At 38.7% G+C, this 15,375-nt stretch overlaps 1 protein-coding gene across 1 annotated transcript; it reads right to left on the bottom strand.

Annotated features, from left to right (window-relative positions):
• Positions 1-1,765: 1,765 nt before the first annotated feature.
• CFI (complement factor I) lies at positions 1,766-14,666 on the bottom strand. Its single transcript, XM_010192924.1, has 12 exons — positions 14,607-14,666; positions 12,738-13,056; positions 11,483-11,627; positions 10,259-10,437; positions 9,149-9,259; positions 7,492-7,608; positions 6,301-6,339; positions 5,704-5,807; positions 4,952-5,067; positions 3,928-4,202; positions 2,729-2,830; positions 1,766-1,983 (listed from the first exon to the last, which is right to left on the bottom strand). The coding sequence occupies exons 1-12, from the start codon at positions 14,664-14,666 to the stop codon at positions 1,766-1,768; spliced, it is 1,785 nt and encodes a 594-aa protein (XP_010191226.1).
• Positions 14,667-15,375: the final 709 nt, after the last annotated feature.

The raw sequence follows: 15,375 nt of genomic DNA, 5'->3' as shown, positions 1-15,375 counted from the left end.
GAATGTACTGAAATGTTTTCCTAAACAGCAAGCCTTGTTGGGGTGGGGTGGTGGCTCAGATAAGCAGTTTATTCCCTTACTTTAGGTCTTGGTGATTGGCAGTGTCTTTACGTGAGAAATTCATGCTGATGTGGGTTTTTACAACATTGGAAGATGGAGAAAAGTCAATGAAAATGTGTAAATACTGTCTGAAGTAGACTATGGTGAATTATAGAAAAAACACACAACAACTATGTTGTGTGAACATATGCCATTTATTCAACGGGATAATTAATTGAGAGGGATAAAGTAAAATAGATATTAAAAACATTTGGAAATTAGAATGCAGTGAAGTATATGCCAACTATTGAGCAGTTTGATAGAAATGACTGAGATGGTCTTGAAGCTATTTGACAGTTCTGTGTCAAGGGTACCAATCCACAAACCAAACTCTAGTAATTTTAAAAAATTTTGTGCACACTTTCTGTGAATATCTCTTGCCAAATACGAGACTATTATGTATAGACTGACGTTTTCTTACAGTGGTCACCATTGCTGTTGTCTAAAAATGTGTAGTTTACGTAGTGGTCCTCTGGGCTGTGCTTCCTGATTATCATATGGGCAAAACTTCCTCACAAGTGAAAGCAGAAGGATTTTCTGCTTAATTGTTCCAGTTTTTTTAATGGCCCCTTGTCTTTGTCCACTTCTGGGCAGTAACAAACCCACTCCTGACTGCACATGGCAGGATCAGGCCCCGGATGTTCTGTCTTGGCATTACTGTTTCACGCTTCTGCATCTTGGCGTAGGAAGCTTGTGCTATTTTGGGAATCTGATGGAGGGGTTTTATGACTGAGAGTATTAATTTTAAACTTTACATCTGTATGTTGATTTTGTAGAATTAAGTCTATATGTATAATATATAGACTTTTAATATATTTATATTATTATGTACCGTGTGTGTGTATATATGTACATATATACATATGCAGTAAAACCCTACTTGATACATGTACATATACAGAGAATTTAAGATAGTAAAGATGCTCTTTATTTAAGTTGAAGAGTTAAGTTTTTAAATTCCTTTGTTGTTTGTGACCAGCTGCAGTGAAATTAATAAAACTTAGAGCTACAAAAATTGTCCCAGATAAGGTATATTAACTAGGTAAAAATTAGCTGAGTTTGTAGCTGAAAAAACTACCACCAAACAGTTATTATTTGGGTAACTGTTGCTTTACAGCAAGTGTCATGATCATAGCCAGTCTGTCAATTAAGAGGTGGTCTGAAGTCTACTTTCACAGTAAGCCTGAAGAACCACCTGCCAAGCAAGGCAGCACCCTGAGGGCCTCTAATGTCCTACACCTTGAGATGATGGAAGTTCTTTAAAGTACTAGGGTTGCTGTCCTTGCTGTGAAGTTCACATATTGCCCATGCAGTCATTTTCCAACTACTGCTTTCAGTATGGTTCTCTATTTTAAATAAATAAACAAACACAATTCAAATGCAATGTGAAATGTGTGGAAAAGAAACAAAGTAGCAACAAGAAAAGGATACTTTAATTTCCCTGTTTTTATTAGAGACTTTTGCTGCAGACTCATGCGACTGTAAAATCCTCTTCCTACAGGCTTCTGCAAAACTGTGATATTTGTAGAGTAGTAAGAATTTAAAAAATATATTCTTGAAAGATTTCTAGTAGTTGTTGCAAAGTTACATGGCTGCTGGTTGTGAAAAAGGACTGGTATTCATTTTTGCATGGGTGATAAGAAGGAAGTGTTTCATTTTCCAAGCTTCAGATATTGTACCGTGAAATGAGACTCCGTGTCACATGGTGGCTGATCCAATCATAGTAGCTGGCGACTTTTGTGTAGACACCAGGGTGACCAGCTTCCCCGCAGTTCTCACCCCAGCTCACAATACCCCAGACATACGCCACATTTTCTGCATCAAAACAGACCAAGGGTCCTCCTGAATCACCTTTGCAACTGTCTATGGAGCCATCAAAAGTCCCTAAAGCAAAAGAGGAAATAAAAAGCAAAAATAAGTTCATACACAAGCTAGCAAACAAAACAGAGCTCAGGAGGTTTTTCAGGTCCATGTCGCTTCCTGACAGATATTTGCCTAATGGTCACCAGTAAAGGAGGTTGCTAACCCCTTTCATCTCATTTATTTTTCCTTTATGCTTTGTCCTGTATACTCAGTATAATCTTAGTTTGTCAAGTAAATAAACCTTAGTAAATCTTAGTAAAAACAAACAAACAAACCTAAGTAAATCTTAGTAAACCCAGGCTAATCTTAGTTTGAAAAGTTAATCATATTTCTCCTGGGGTGCAGTGTGGTAGTAGCAAATGTCTAAGCAGATGAATAGTCACATTCTAGTCAACAGGACTGCTAATGTCCTCTAAGACAGGCATTTGCTTAAATATGTTGCCAAATCAGAATCAAATACAGTAAAGGTAGGATGTTCAGTGAGCTGTAAAGTGCTTTTGTATTTAGAAAACAACTCAAATTGCAGGCCAAAATTTGCCCACATAATCATAGAAACTTGGCACATTGTCATCTTAACTCTTTTTGTAAACAGCTATATAATGGTGGATGCACCTAGGCTCCAATGGTTAGCATTTTGCTAATGGTGGTACTGTGGCAATCGGTTTATTGTCTTTCCCAAGTCTAAAAGATTCCCAGCCAGTATGGCTGACCTTATAAACTGTGGGTTTGATGGTAGAGAAATTATAGTAAGAAAATTGATGCTTGCCTGCACATGCCATCCGTTTAAAAAATCGTCCTGGATACAGTTCAGAACAATTCTGAAATAAATTAACATTGCCCCACTTGAGCGTATATTGTTTGGTATAACCTAGAAAAAAAAAAGAATAAACTGTTCTAAATTAAAAATGGTAAGTACATATTAGACACTTTTAATACTATAAATTTAAAGTTAAATATTTGCTTATCTACAGAATATAATCTTCAATATTATAAAACAGATACCTTAAACTGCCACTAACGCTTACACCGTGTGAATTGCAGTACATTGGCCATTTATTTAAAAATAAAAGCAGAGCGGTTTAATTGCAGTGCTAAATACAGTGATTTTGTGACATTTTCACCCTTTCCCTTTCCTTGTCTTCCTCGGTGTTTTTCATATCAAGGCTTTCAGACACTGAGAAACTGGTATATTGTTTTCTATGAAATGGAGATGTGGCTCTGATCACCCTTTTATCTTTTTTTTCATTTCTACTTAGTCTTTTAGGGATGAGGGGACCAGATATTGAAGATACAGCTGAACTATGTATTCACAAAGTTTAGGAGATTCTCTCTCCATTTACCAGCAATTCCCAACCTTACATTTGCTTTACGGACTGCTGCCGAGTATGGACAGGAGAAGCCTCACAACCAGTATGTGATAGCTCCAATGCCAGGCTGTAATCACTGTGATGCAAAACAAAAGCTTCCCAGATGTCTGAAAGTGTGACTGCAGTTGGCCAGTCTTCACTGGGCTAAACTCAAACACGACTGGACAAGATGTGCCGAGTTTCGTAACTGCTGGCTGCAGCTCAGATCATCTTGGGCAGGGGACAGAGGACGGGCTGTGACTATGGGCCACTGTGAGGTACTGACTGCCACTTGTTAAATATTGTTACTAGGTGTCCACAGCTAATATAAATCTTAGATTGGCCAAAGGAACATTTCTTACTGACTGGGTAGTTTTCAACCAGGGGTGTCCTCCAGATCAGTTTACTAAGTGGCTGAAACAGCAGAGGAAGCAGTACAGAAAACAGAAACAACAGTGACAGCCGAATGCCAAACCACAGCCTACATTTTCTGTACTCAGCCTCTTCTAAGTGCTTTGTGCACAACTACTCTTCAGCATGTTCAAAATGAGAGCTCAGAGCTATTAGAAAAGGAGTGATACAAATAATACATTCTTGTAGTAAGCACTAAAGCAAATACCTTTCTCTAGTCCCCATCCTGAAACCTTGCATCTGTCACCAGCCTTGAACATATACTTTGACCATGGGATACAGGCAGGTGTGCTGTACATCAGGGAGCACTCTCCTTTCCCAAAACCTTTCAGCTCCAGCAGAGCAATGTCATTTTCGTAATTTGATGCATTGTATTTTTCATGGATTATCACTTGTTTCAGTCTGAATGTGTCTGTCTCTTTGTCATACAGTATTGTATCCAACAGCCCAATCCAGACACGGTAGAGATGAACTCGATTTGCCCTGGAAAGAAACAGTGAAATAAAATATATTTTGGTACTTAACACAAGCACTGTACATCTCAACTAGCTGTAAACTTCTGCGTTTTATAAAAGTTTCTCTAGAATGAAAATTAATATTATATACATATAGTTTCTTTCTGGACTTGATGTCCAGGTTTTTCGGAAGTGTAGCACATGCAAGGCAGATCACACTTACTGCTGAGTACTGCATCTAACGCAGAAAAAAATATTAAAGGCCAGCCTCTGTGTTTAGTGCTGTGACAGAGAGAAAGCAGGCGTTTATGCCTCTGATTTCAAGTGAAAGAAGAGTAAGCAGATGTGGATGGGATGCTGGGACTGGCAAAGCTTCCTGTCTGCTCTTGCTTGTTCTGGGGGATATATGACCCAAGGGACCTTCTCAGGGAGCAGATCCTGGACTTCCCCAAGGTAGAGGTGGGGAAGAGAGGAGGAGCCTTGTATCTCTCAGGCAAAGTGGTTATAGTGAACCTTTCCTGCCTGCCTACTACCTGACTGATGAATGCCGTGTCTCTTCAAACTCATAATTACTTTTTCATCTTTCTATTCTCTGCTAAAATATTCTGCTTTTTCTGAATCTTCCCCATTGTTAATGTGGGGGAGTCAGTGTTTTAAATTGTTTTATTCAATAGGCAAATAGGAATTAGCAAACAGGTAGCTAAGAAGGGAAGTAATATCCAAATCAATCTTTCTGTCTTGCAAGAAGAAAATAATTTCCCAGTTTGCTTCTTTTACCTGACACAGTGTGCAGCAGTCAGAACCCAACAGCCACCAATGTAAACCCCTCCACAGTACACGGTTGCGCCTTCACTGCCAGTTTCTTTAATTGCGACTTGCCAAGGGAATTCACCCTGTTCAAACCAAAAAACACCACCCAAATAATAAGAAATCATAATAATTGTACTATTTTTAGCGCATAAAGAGAAACACAGTTCTAGGTATCACCTAATCTCCTAGACTATATCTGATTGTCAATAAAAAATCTGCTGTCCAGAAATTGTGAATTTGGCTTCATCTGATATAAAGGATATATAGTCTAAAATGCAGTAATTTGTTCAATCTTCTGCCTTTGTGCTGTGCCTCCTTCCCTCCAGCCTTCTGTCATGAAGTCGCTTGCAGCCAGAGAAGCAGATGTAGAATCTGACGTGGTATGATCGAGTATAGCATTTCTGACTGTATTCTGTTTCAAAGGCACAAGTTTAAATTCCATTTTGTCAGAATTGTTATTTCTAGCTATAGCATTAAGTATTTTGCTGAATCATTTTCAATGTGTACTTGTACTATAATGCTCAATTTTGCAACTCCGTATTTTACTTCATAAATTGTGCTTCTCTTTACTTTTGTTCAGTGCAATGACACTACTGCTGCAAAACAGGAAATTAGTGTGGTAGCTGATTTTATTATTTCTGAACATTTTAACAGAAAGAAACTAATGCCCATTTAAATCGATGCTGAATGAACTCATATCTGGTAAGGGTTCTTTTTACCTTTCTTGCAATTTCTCCACCTATGATTCTTTTCCGTCGAGTTAATGTGTGATTTGTGAGACCGCAGTGTACTTGGGGAAGAAGTGTCTTTATCATTTTTCTTTCTTTAACAAAAAGGAAAAATGTGTCTCAGAATCCAGGTATCCCTTCTCTTTATTTGATGACAGGTTTATCTTTATCTTGAAAATTTGATTGCTCTGAATATGCCTGTAGCTGAAGTAGCAGGAAAGCAAAGACCAAAAATTTGGGCATCTGTTTTTGCTTTGAAAATCATTTGTATCTTAGCTTCACATTATTTCTCTTCATTTTTCCACTGCTGTTTGCGTTCAGGAAAATAATTGTAAAGCAGTTCCCCTAAATTTGCTGAGAGTTTCCCTCCACCAATTACCAAAACATGCAGATGTGGGTCCTCAGTCATGATTAATAATTATGGCATTCTTGAAATTAGTGGAAAGCAAGACAAATGGTAAGCCCCAAAGTGTATGTTATTAAATAACAAAGGCCAGATATCTGAATTTCTGGATGTAGCCAGCTGGCGGGTAGCTAGAAAGCTACTAATAAGAGGATATGCTCTTGGGTTTGGAGAGTAACACTTACCTTCATCCATACTGTGATTTTCAGCACCTTTGTCTTTGCCTGTAGTAGAATAACAAATACTAAAAATGTTGGAAAACATTGAAATCTGTTCTATTGCTTGAATATATGTTTATGTGACAAAATCATGGTACACATTTTAAATGCATGCCATTTAACATGGACAGCAGTACTCTCTCAGCCTGGTGCCTTCTGTTTCTTTTCCTACTAGATACTCTTTGGCTGCCTCAGCCTACAGATGACTACATCCAGCAGATACACATTCATAACTACATTATATCTGCTCTGCTTTCCATGCCTAGAGACCCCTTCTGCAAAGAAACTCTGAGAAATGGCCTTTTTTGTTGTTGTTTTTTGATCTCTAAAGTGATATCCTATTCTCCTCCACCAGGAAACAACAGAAATTCCTCCTCGTGCCCCATCAATCTTTTGGAGCTTTCTAAAGCCCAAAGGAGTATTCGGTAACAGGATTTAATAATTCCCAATTGAGATGATGCTATTGTGTGCCTTCTTTAACAGGGTAAGGGAGGGTATTTAACATAAGAGCTAAATTAAATACTTCCTGAATCTGGTTTGTCATCTTTTATTCAAACAAAATGCCCATTGAATTCAGCTCCTAAATGGAGGTTGAGGATTGGGTCTGTTCTCATGTTACTGAGAGTAATGTTTACCTTTAGAGTTCAGTTTACCTTTACCAATTATCATTTACCAATAGCGTTTACCTTTTGGCTTTAGACTTTGTCTCTTATCAGAGCAAGAAAAAACATTCTAATTTCAAAACAAAACCAAACCTTTTCAACAGTGAGGGGAACAGCACAGAAGAATTATTGTACTGACAAACTAGTTGAATTCCTCATCTGTGAGAAAAATATTTCTGTCTATGCTTTCTTCACAGATAGGGGATAGCAGTTTGATAGGTTGTCATGTAAGCAAAACACAGAGCCTGCATTAAGCCTCCTAAAACATCTGTTTCTTCCTTCCTTTAGTTTTATTGCTACTCTTTTTTAGAATGAAAGGAAAATTACATTACTTTTTCTTCTTACTGATCATGTCATAACACTGGAGAGACAAATTCCTGCATGCATTTTGGTTTTGCTAATCTCTTAAATAATTTATTAATATGCATTTTGTAGTCTTTAGTTATAATTGAGCAGAATGAAAGGAAAGAAACAAAAACATCTTTCAGAAGGAAACCTGCACAGAGAACTCGAGCTTCATCCTCTCCTGTAAGGCAGTCAACTTCTCTGTTACAGACATGCTTATTTGGAATACAGATATTCGACCGACAGTGGAAACTGTTGTCTCTGCATGCTGTAACACAGGAAAAAATTACAAATGTAAATCACAAGATTCAGCAGCCTCACATAGTTAGAGAGCTTTTCAAAATATAAACACAATATAATAACCATGTTATGGGAGACTTGACTGTTCATAAATAGCGCACAAAAGCAGGCTCTGTGAGTGTAAAATGAAATGAATAGTTGGCTCTCCTCATTTTATAATCTTGAAGTTCTAAGACTCAAAAAAAATCGGTCTCTGTTACCAGTTCAGCACTGTTAGACATGGTATCACTCCTTACCAGTTTCATCCACAACACACACACTCAACCTCATCCAAAGGACTTCCAGTTTTGCCAGCATTACTGATCTTCTCAAATGAAGAATTTATGATGCTTGGATCAAACTTCCCCCCCCAAATCATAGTCCAAGCTGGCTTTTGATTGAATTATCTAAATGCCTAAATGCAGAGGTAGGAATCAAGGGTCCTATTTTGAAGAGCCTGGATTTAATAACTTATTTCTCCTAAAATTCTTCATTATATACAACTTTATTATAAACCTGAGAACCCCCTTCCTTTTAATTCTTGTGATCACTTTGTATGTTATCAAAAACAGAGCAGTGCTTGAATGTATGATTTTTTGAGCTACTTTATAATCTTATGTCACTCTTTAAGGATATATGTCTTTAACAGAAAGTATCTAAAAGTATCCAGATATCCCAATATGATCCAAAGACCACTGAACTCGGTTTGTTCTTATATATACTTATTTTGATTCCAGGAAGCATTGTTTACAGCTCACACAGCTGAAAGAGCACTATTTTGGTCAAGTGGAATCTGAATAAATGTCCTCTAAAATATATGAAGCCACAGGTATTTATTTTTTTCTAAGATGCCTGTGACTGTGTTTCCACAATTATCAGATTAAATTTACTGACAATTGTAAAACTACAAAACCAAGGTTATTTAGGGGTAGTTATGGGATTTGTAAACCACATTACAGTCTGGCACCTGAAACCCAACTTCTGAAAATATTCTCCTGCATTCAGGTCATGCTAGATCCATTCCTTGTTTTTAATTAAAAATTGTTACAGCTGGAATTGCAGATACTGAAAGAATGACTGTTCATGAACAAGCAATGTGACAGGAACTGTTCACAGATACTCTATCGATAATCTTGCATTAGTAATAACTTTTAGAGAGATCTTACTTTGATTTAAAGATAGTTCATTGGAAAAACAGTGTCGTTTTTAACTACTATGGATTTTTGCCAACTAAATATATGTTTCCATTCTAATATGGTTCATTTTTTTGTGTCCATGTTTAATAGCCTTCTAAGTAATCTCATTGTATTTCCTCATTCTCCAAGGAAATCCAGATTCTCAGAGATCATTTGCCTGCTTCAAAAAATTATATTATGCATACATTTTTTGCACTTGCCTAATACATAAACTATGGTTTGATTGCTGTAATGTAGGGACTTATTGAAAAAGAGACTTTAGCTGTTACATCACAGTAAAAATTCTTTGGCTTTTCTGCTGATTTTGAAACAGCTGAGAAAGGAAATTATTACCTTTACAGCACAATTCATCACTTAGGTCTCCACAGTCATTGATGCCATCACATGTTTTACTCAGAGAAATGCATTTCTTGTTGACACAATGAAACTCGCCATCGGAACAAGCTGTGCAGCACGATGAAAATTAAGTTAGTGTGGAAATGTCTATAGGTTCACAACTGGCCATGGAAACATTCTGCTTGTGCATTTTATTCTATCAGCAGCTTGGCCTAGCAACAGTAGGCATTCTGGGGCCCAGTAATGTAAATAGTCTTTTTAAATTGTTTAAATTGCATTCTCATCAAGCTTTCAATGTGACCACTTCTTTTCCTCCTCCCACTTGCAGTAGCCTGGTTAAAGGGAACTTGATTTCTTCTAGAAAAGGACAAAACCAGAAATTTTAAGTTCAAACCCACTGTAAATTATTTAAGTGATTCAGATGCTGGATGTTCCCCCTCTAGAAGGAAGCCATCAAGAGTCTCTGAACTCCTACTTCTGTGGCATAAGAAAAACCTGAGCTCTCCTAACCAGCAGCATCTCATGCCAATGCTTATCAGTGCCAAACAAAACCCACTACAGATAAAAGCAAGCTGTTAGAAGTCAAAACAGGGACTTGATTCCCCTTATATCAGTGAGCAACTGAAGAGCCTCAAAACTCCCCAGAAGACATGAGCAGTTCCGCTGTAGTCATGCTTGTCTGGCTACAGTGATACTGGTGTCCTCATTGATCTCCCTCACAGACAAAGCAGTAAGCAGGCGAGTGATCTGTCTCCTCACCAGTTAGCCTGAGAGAGACAAGACTTGTGAGATACAATATACCTTGGTGCCCTTAGAAGATATGGAGGGACAAAGAGAACCATGGGTGAAATATATTTGCTTTTGGGAAATGCCTGTAAAAATACTCTAGGAGCAACAGTGATTTTCCAAACTCATAAACTCAAGACTGTCTTGACTCAAGGCTGCCTCAATTGTTTTAAAGTTTGCAAAAGGGTTATTTAAAAAAATCAAAAGATTTCAGTGCAGGTTTGCTGTGGCTGAGAGCTCAGCAAACTAGCTCCTAGTTATTTAAAAGAAACTTAAAGTATAAGAAACCCAAATAGATATAAATCTAAAAAACCTACTAACCTCTGAGATTTTCATGGCACTGGAGGCTAACCAGTCCCTCATTTCTGTCTCTTGATTTCACCTCTATGTGACATTCAGCAAGACTTGTCTCTAGGCCTCTGCAAGTTATTTGCAGACAGTGCAACGAATTTAAGTCAGATTCTGTGATGCTGGAACTGGCTTGGTAATATTCAGCACCTCTGTGAAAATACAAAAAGTAATGCAAATTATATAATTTCACAATGGATTGTCCACTGCTTTTATTGTTTAGAATTTACATGATTTTCCTCACTGTTAAAGAATTTTGGTCATGGCTAAGGAAAAGAGCAGACTTCCCATGGAATGGTCTAGGGCTAAGTAGATGTTTACTTTGGAAGAAAAAGTAAAACAAAGTGGTAATTTTTGCAAGTTGCTGCATAGAACTATCCCTAAATCCATATATAGCTCTCTGACAGTCACTGTGTATCATGATGCATAGAAAAGTCTCCTTATGTAGCAAAACTTGTAAGCTCAGATCTCTGTCTCTATATAATTTGGAAACCATCCTGCATGGGGTCAGGTATCCTTGGTGTCATCAAAACGAATGTATATTGAGGAAGGTCAGGCCACTGCAAGGTTGGGATTAAGAAGTTTTTCCCTCCCTTGGTTTTACCTGATCTGTATCCTCCCAGTAGTGTATGTGTCCCCTACCTTAAAGAAATATGGCGGAGTAAATAAGTAACTGGAGAGGCTGACAGTGGGTCTCCAGGGCTGAATGCTCTGTCCCAGGACAAACCCTTCTCTGCTATCTAAAGAGATACTGATCAGGACTAGAAAATATTTCCTTTGTGTGATCAGTCTGGTCACACGTAAAAGAACAAGCTCTGTGTGGCTCCAACTGCTACTGGGGAGCAAAGCGAGCAGTGGCAGCAGGGGCAAGGGATGCAGAAAAAAACACCGTGTTCTGGTTCTTGTTAGTCTGGCTGGTGCAAGTGGCAAAACAGAGCAGTACCCTCTTTAGTACTTAACTAAAGTTAAGTAAACCACTTAAGATTTGTATAGTTGTGATCTGTAATAGAACACACAAGTCTATGGTTTGGTTTTCACTCTCAGGTGTCAATTTAAGAAGCTTTATCAGAATATTGTAGCCAATACATTGTTCATGAGTTTTCTGTCTTAACTGTTGACTGTGACTGACACTTACATAAGCATCACCACTTTTTCAGATCCCTTGCAGTTATCCTGATGTAAATCCCCCAAACTTACAATTCAAAGCCAAGGTGCTTGCAAGCCACATTTGCTTCATTCATGGTCCATCCACTGTCACATACAAAAAAGTCATTATTTTGATTCACAGGTTTTACTCGAAGCAAACTTGAATCTCCATGGCCCACAGAGATTGCAAATGTTTCTACAAAAAAAAAGATAAATAAAAATATCCCCAAATAAAATTATATTCTACAAATGAATCTAGTGGAAAGACAGCACAGAAACAGATCAGGACTAATTTTGTATTGACAGCCAAAGTTCATATATGAAGATCAGCAGACTGGGAATCGTAAGATTCAGGTATTATTCCTGGTTTTTTTGAGGATTGGCTTTGTGTGTTTGAGCCTGCCACTTTTTCAAAATATACCAGTTTCAGGACAAACGAGGGTAATGGTTCCTACCACGTAAGAGTACCTGGAGGTCTATTGAGGAAAGGTTGCATCTTAGTATAATGACTTTCTTTAGATAAAGAAAGATAACCAAGATAATCACATAGATAACCAACCAGTAACACTTCATGCGAGATGGCCAGATCCTGCTTCTATTTCCCATGTAGCAAAACTTCCTCTGTTTGCAGTGGAGCTGAGGTCCTCAGCTTAACTTAGTGAAGCCGCATAGAGAGCGCACCAGGAACACACAGAGGCTCTCCAACCCTTTCCAGTGGAATAGGCAGAATTGAATTTTGCTGTGCTGAGGGTGATGGGCTGAGCTGCTGCTTCTGTGGGGAAAGGCAGGGATGGCACTGGGGCAGTGACTGGGCAGGAGAGCCCTGGGCCCCGCTTGCTGTTCCTGCTGCAACTGGTGGAGGTGGGGTTGGAAAAAGGGTAGGAAAAGCAACTGCTTCCTGTGCGCTCCCACACACGCCTCAGCTGGTTGACTCCATTCCTTGGACTCTTGCTCCTGTAAGGTCTGTCTCTCTCTAAAAGATACCCTCTCTGCCAATGTTCTCAGCTGTGCCTCCCACCATAGTCAGCACCCTGCTTAGAAACATTTCAGCTCTTTCCTGTGTCTATTTCTTCCTTTTCTACCTGACGATTTGAGCAACCTACCAGCAGCAGGACGACCTGGGCCTGCCCATCACTTTTTTTGTGAAAATCAAAAGATACTGCCCATTTTCAATGACTTTTCGTTTTCTGTTTCATGTTCTTACAAGTGCAAGGAAACAAACAGACTTTCTGAGCTGTAAATAGTAAGGCATCTCCTTGGCCTCAAATGACTGACTCATACATTTTGGAAATGGAGGTGTTAATACCTTCAGTCATGCATTTTCCCTTGTGCAGAAACTTTGCTTCAGGACGTTGACACTCATAGCTCTTCAGGTGGCAGTAAGTGTGGAAGATCTTTCTATTGGTAGAACAAACTGAAGAGCCGTTCTTTGGGCACTGGTAGGGAAGCTTACAAAGGCATTTTCCATCCACACATCGTTCCCATGGGTGACAAAAAACTTTCTCACAGGACTTGTGTGTGTATTGGCTGCTTAAGCATTCTCCTATGAGGTACGTGTCTTGCTCAGCTGGCTGGGCAGGCTCAACCTGCTGAAACTGGTTTGCTTCAGCATTAGATGCTGCATACTACAAGACACAAAATAAAAAAAAGAATGGAGTAAGATGAGGAGTTGCACCAGGAGTTCTGCAGATCCCTTTGCTGATCCCAACAAAGTGTCCATTCATAAGCCTTTTCTTATCTTATGAGCACAAAAGTGCCAAATATAATTTATAGTGTTTATTCCCTTGCCTTTGGCCACCTCATCTTTATCAGTTCTTTTGGATTTTTTTTCTTTTTGGATCATGCACCTGCTGTGATCCACACTCTTACTGGTCTCCCACAAACTCTTCAAACATCAGCTGAAGTGCACAGTAGATTATAAACATTTTTAAGCCAATGGTTTATAACACATCACACACCACAGCAATTGGACTGTAAGCAAATCAAAACATAGGAGGACATAAACACCAGAAAGGTAAGAAAAGGAGCAACTTGATTATTTCTGAGACTTTTTTATTGGCTTGGTTGGTTTGGAGTTTAAATATCACCTGTAGATATTTACAAACTACTTAGAAGCAAATAAAGAAATCTAAAGTGAATGATTTGTTTCACTGTCTGACTGCTGAACAAGTGTAAGTATCTGAAAGAAATATGAAAATTAAATGTCCTTATCAGCTCTTTCCATGGGTTTTGAACAGCAGTGGATTTGCAATGTGGTTGCTGGTCATCATGGGACTGCAAGTCCAGATTCTGACCCCCTGTCCGACTTCCTCTAGGTGGGTGACTCTGCATCTGCATTTGTGCAGCTCTCTGGTGACTTTGTGGCTGGCTGCGTGCTTTTGCTCACTTAGATCTATGGGTAGGAAGAATTTTGAAACATGGAAAATATATATGGGTGGACTTCACATAAAATGGGAGAGAAAAGTTAGTCCTCAAATGTGGTTTATCAGCTTGATTGTATCCACTGAATCAATAGAGCTGAAGTTTAAATTTCTCGTGAAGAAACCCTGGCCATAGTAAAATCAGTGGGAATGTTGCTGGGGCAGAATTTAATCCAACAAAAGCCCTTTTACCAGTTCTATAATCGTATTAAATTCTTCCTGCTGTTCTCAGGTCAGTAGAATCCAAACTGTGAGCCAGATCCGGCTTGGCATAACTCCCATATTGTACTGGGCATTTCTCCTCAGTAGGAACAAAAAGTGCTGATTTTTATCTCTGGGTTTCTCTGAAAGACTGGGGGAATGCTGAATGCTCAGCCCAGATGGGCTTTCCGGGACACTTCTGCCTCAGCAAACCTCCAGGCAGTGCGATACACCGTGCTGCCAAGTTAGAAGACTGTAATCTTATTTCTTAAAAAAGGGAAAATTGCAGCACCCTTCTGTGATCAACCATGCTCGCAAATTTGGTTTAGGATAGGATCATGATTAAAGTCTTTTCCAGAAGCCTGTCAGCATAAACCTCAGATGGAATCAGTACATGAAAGAGAAAGAGCAAACCTCAACCATTCAAGCTGGGCTAAAACAAATGTATGAAACACAATATGAAAGAAAACTTAAAATAATCAACTGGTTTTGCTTTTATAACAATAAATTGCTTTTTAAAGAATAAATTACCACATAATAAAATAAATTCTTACCTGTGATCCACAAAAACAAAAGAGAGACAAGAAAACCAAGACAACTGGGACTTCTCGCATGATGAAACTTTATCTTTTTGTAGACAAATTCCTCTGGCTGCAATTCTTTTGAATGTCAGTTGTTGATTCGTGTTTAATTTTTAACCATTAGTAAACTATTTTGAAGTGTGTTTAGAAATAAAGTTACAGGAGCCTCAACTACTGATACACTTGATCTCTCCAAAAGGATCCCACCTCAATTTAACTGGTTTTACTGTATGTGTAAGATGAGAGAACCAAAGTAAAGCCCTTGAAGTAAATGATTAAAAGGAAGCACTTATTAAGGGTACAGATTTCCTTTCTTGTGCCCCTGGAGGCTGACTGAATCATCACACTGGTTGTCCTGATTTTAGGCATTCACCTTTGCCATATTATTGCAAAAGATAAATGTGTTTTTATACAAGATATAGAAGTTTTCATATATGTATGTATATACATATATATATAGAGAGAGAGACAGGGAGAAACACTCCTTCCTATCACTGTCGTGTCCATTATATACTCAGCTGGATTACAAGCTCGCATTACACGGTTCGCACAGAGAATTTTCAAGTATTTGACAAATGCTTGAAGTACTCTTCTGACAGCGGGCTTCCAGCAAAACTTTAATTAAAGGCAGCAGAACCGAACCAAAGCCTCTCCAAGTCCCTGTGCAGGCAGCACTGCTCCCCCGCTCCAGAAGGGGGGTGCGGGCAGAGCCGCTCGCTGGCTCTTGTCCGTGGAGCCAGTA

Source organism: Mesitornis unicolor, unplaced genomic scaffold (assembly GCF_000695765.1).
Source record: "Mesitornis unicolor isolate BGI_N332 unplaced genomic scaffold, ASM69576v1 scaffold24629, whole genome shotgun sequence".
NCBI lineage: Eukaryota > Metazoa > Chordata > Aves > Mesitornithiformes > Mesitornithidae > Mesitornis > Mesitornis unicolor.
Note: the sequence above shows the minus strand (reverse complement) of the source record. Positions and strands in the feature narration are given on the sequence as shown.

Bases quoted from the DNA above. Each gene is read 5' to 3' on its own strand.
- CFI (XM_010192924.1), bottom strand. From the start codon at position 14,666: ATGCGAGAAGTCCCAGTTGTCTTGGTTTTCTTGTCTCTCTTTTGTTTT. The intron at 5,808-6,300 runs GTAAGTGTTACT...TTTTTGTTAAAG, and splicing joins AAATCACAGTATGGATGAAG to AAAGAAAAATGATAAAGACA. The intron at 1,984-2,728 runs GCAAGCATCAAT...CTTTTGCTTTAG, and splicing joins TAAACGGATGGCATGTGCAG to GGACTTTTGATGGCTCCATA.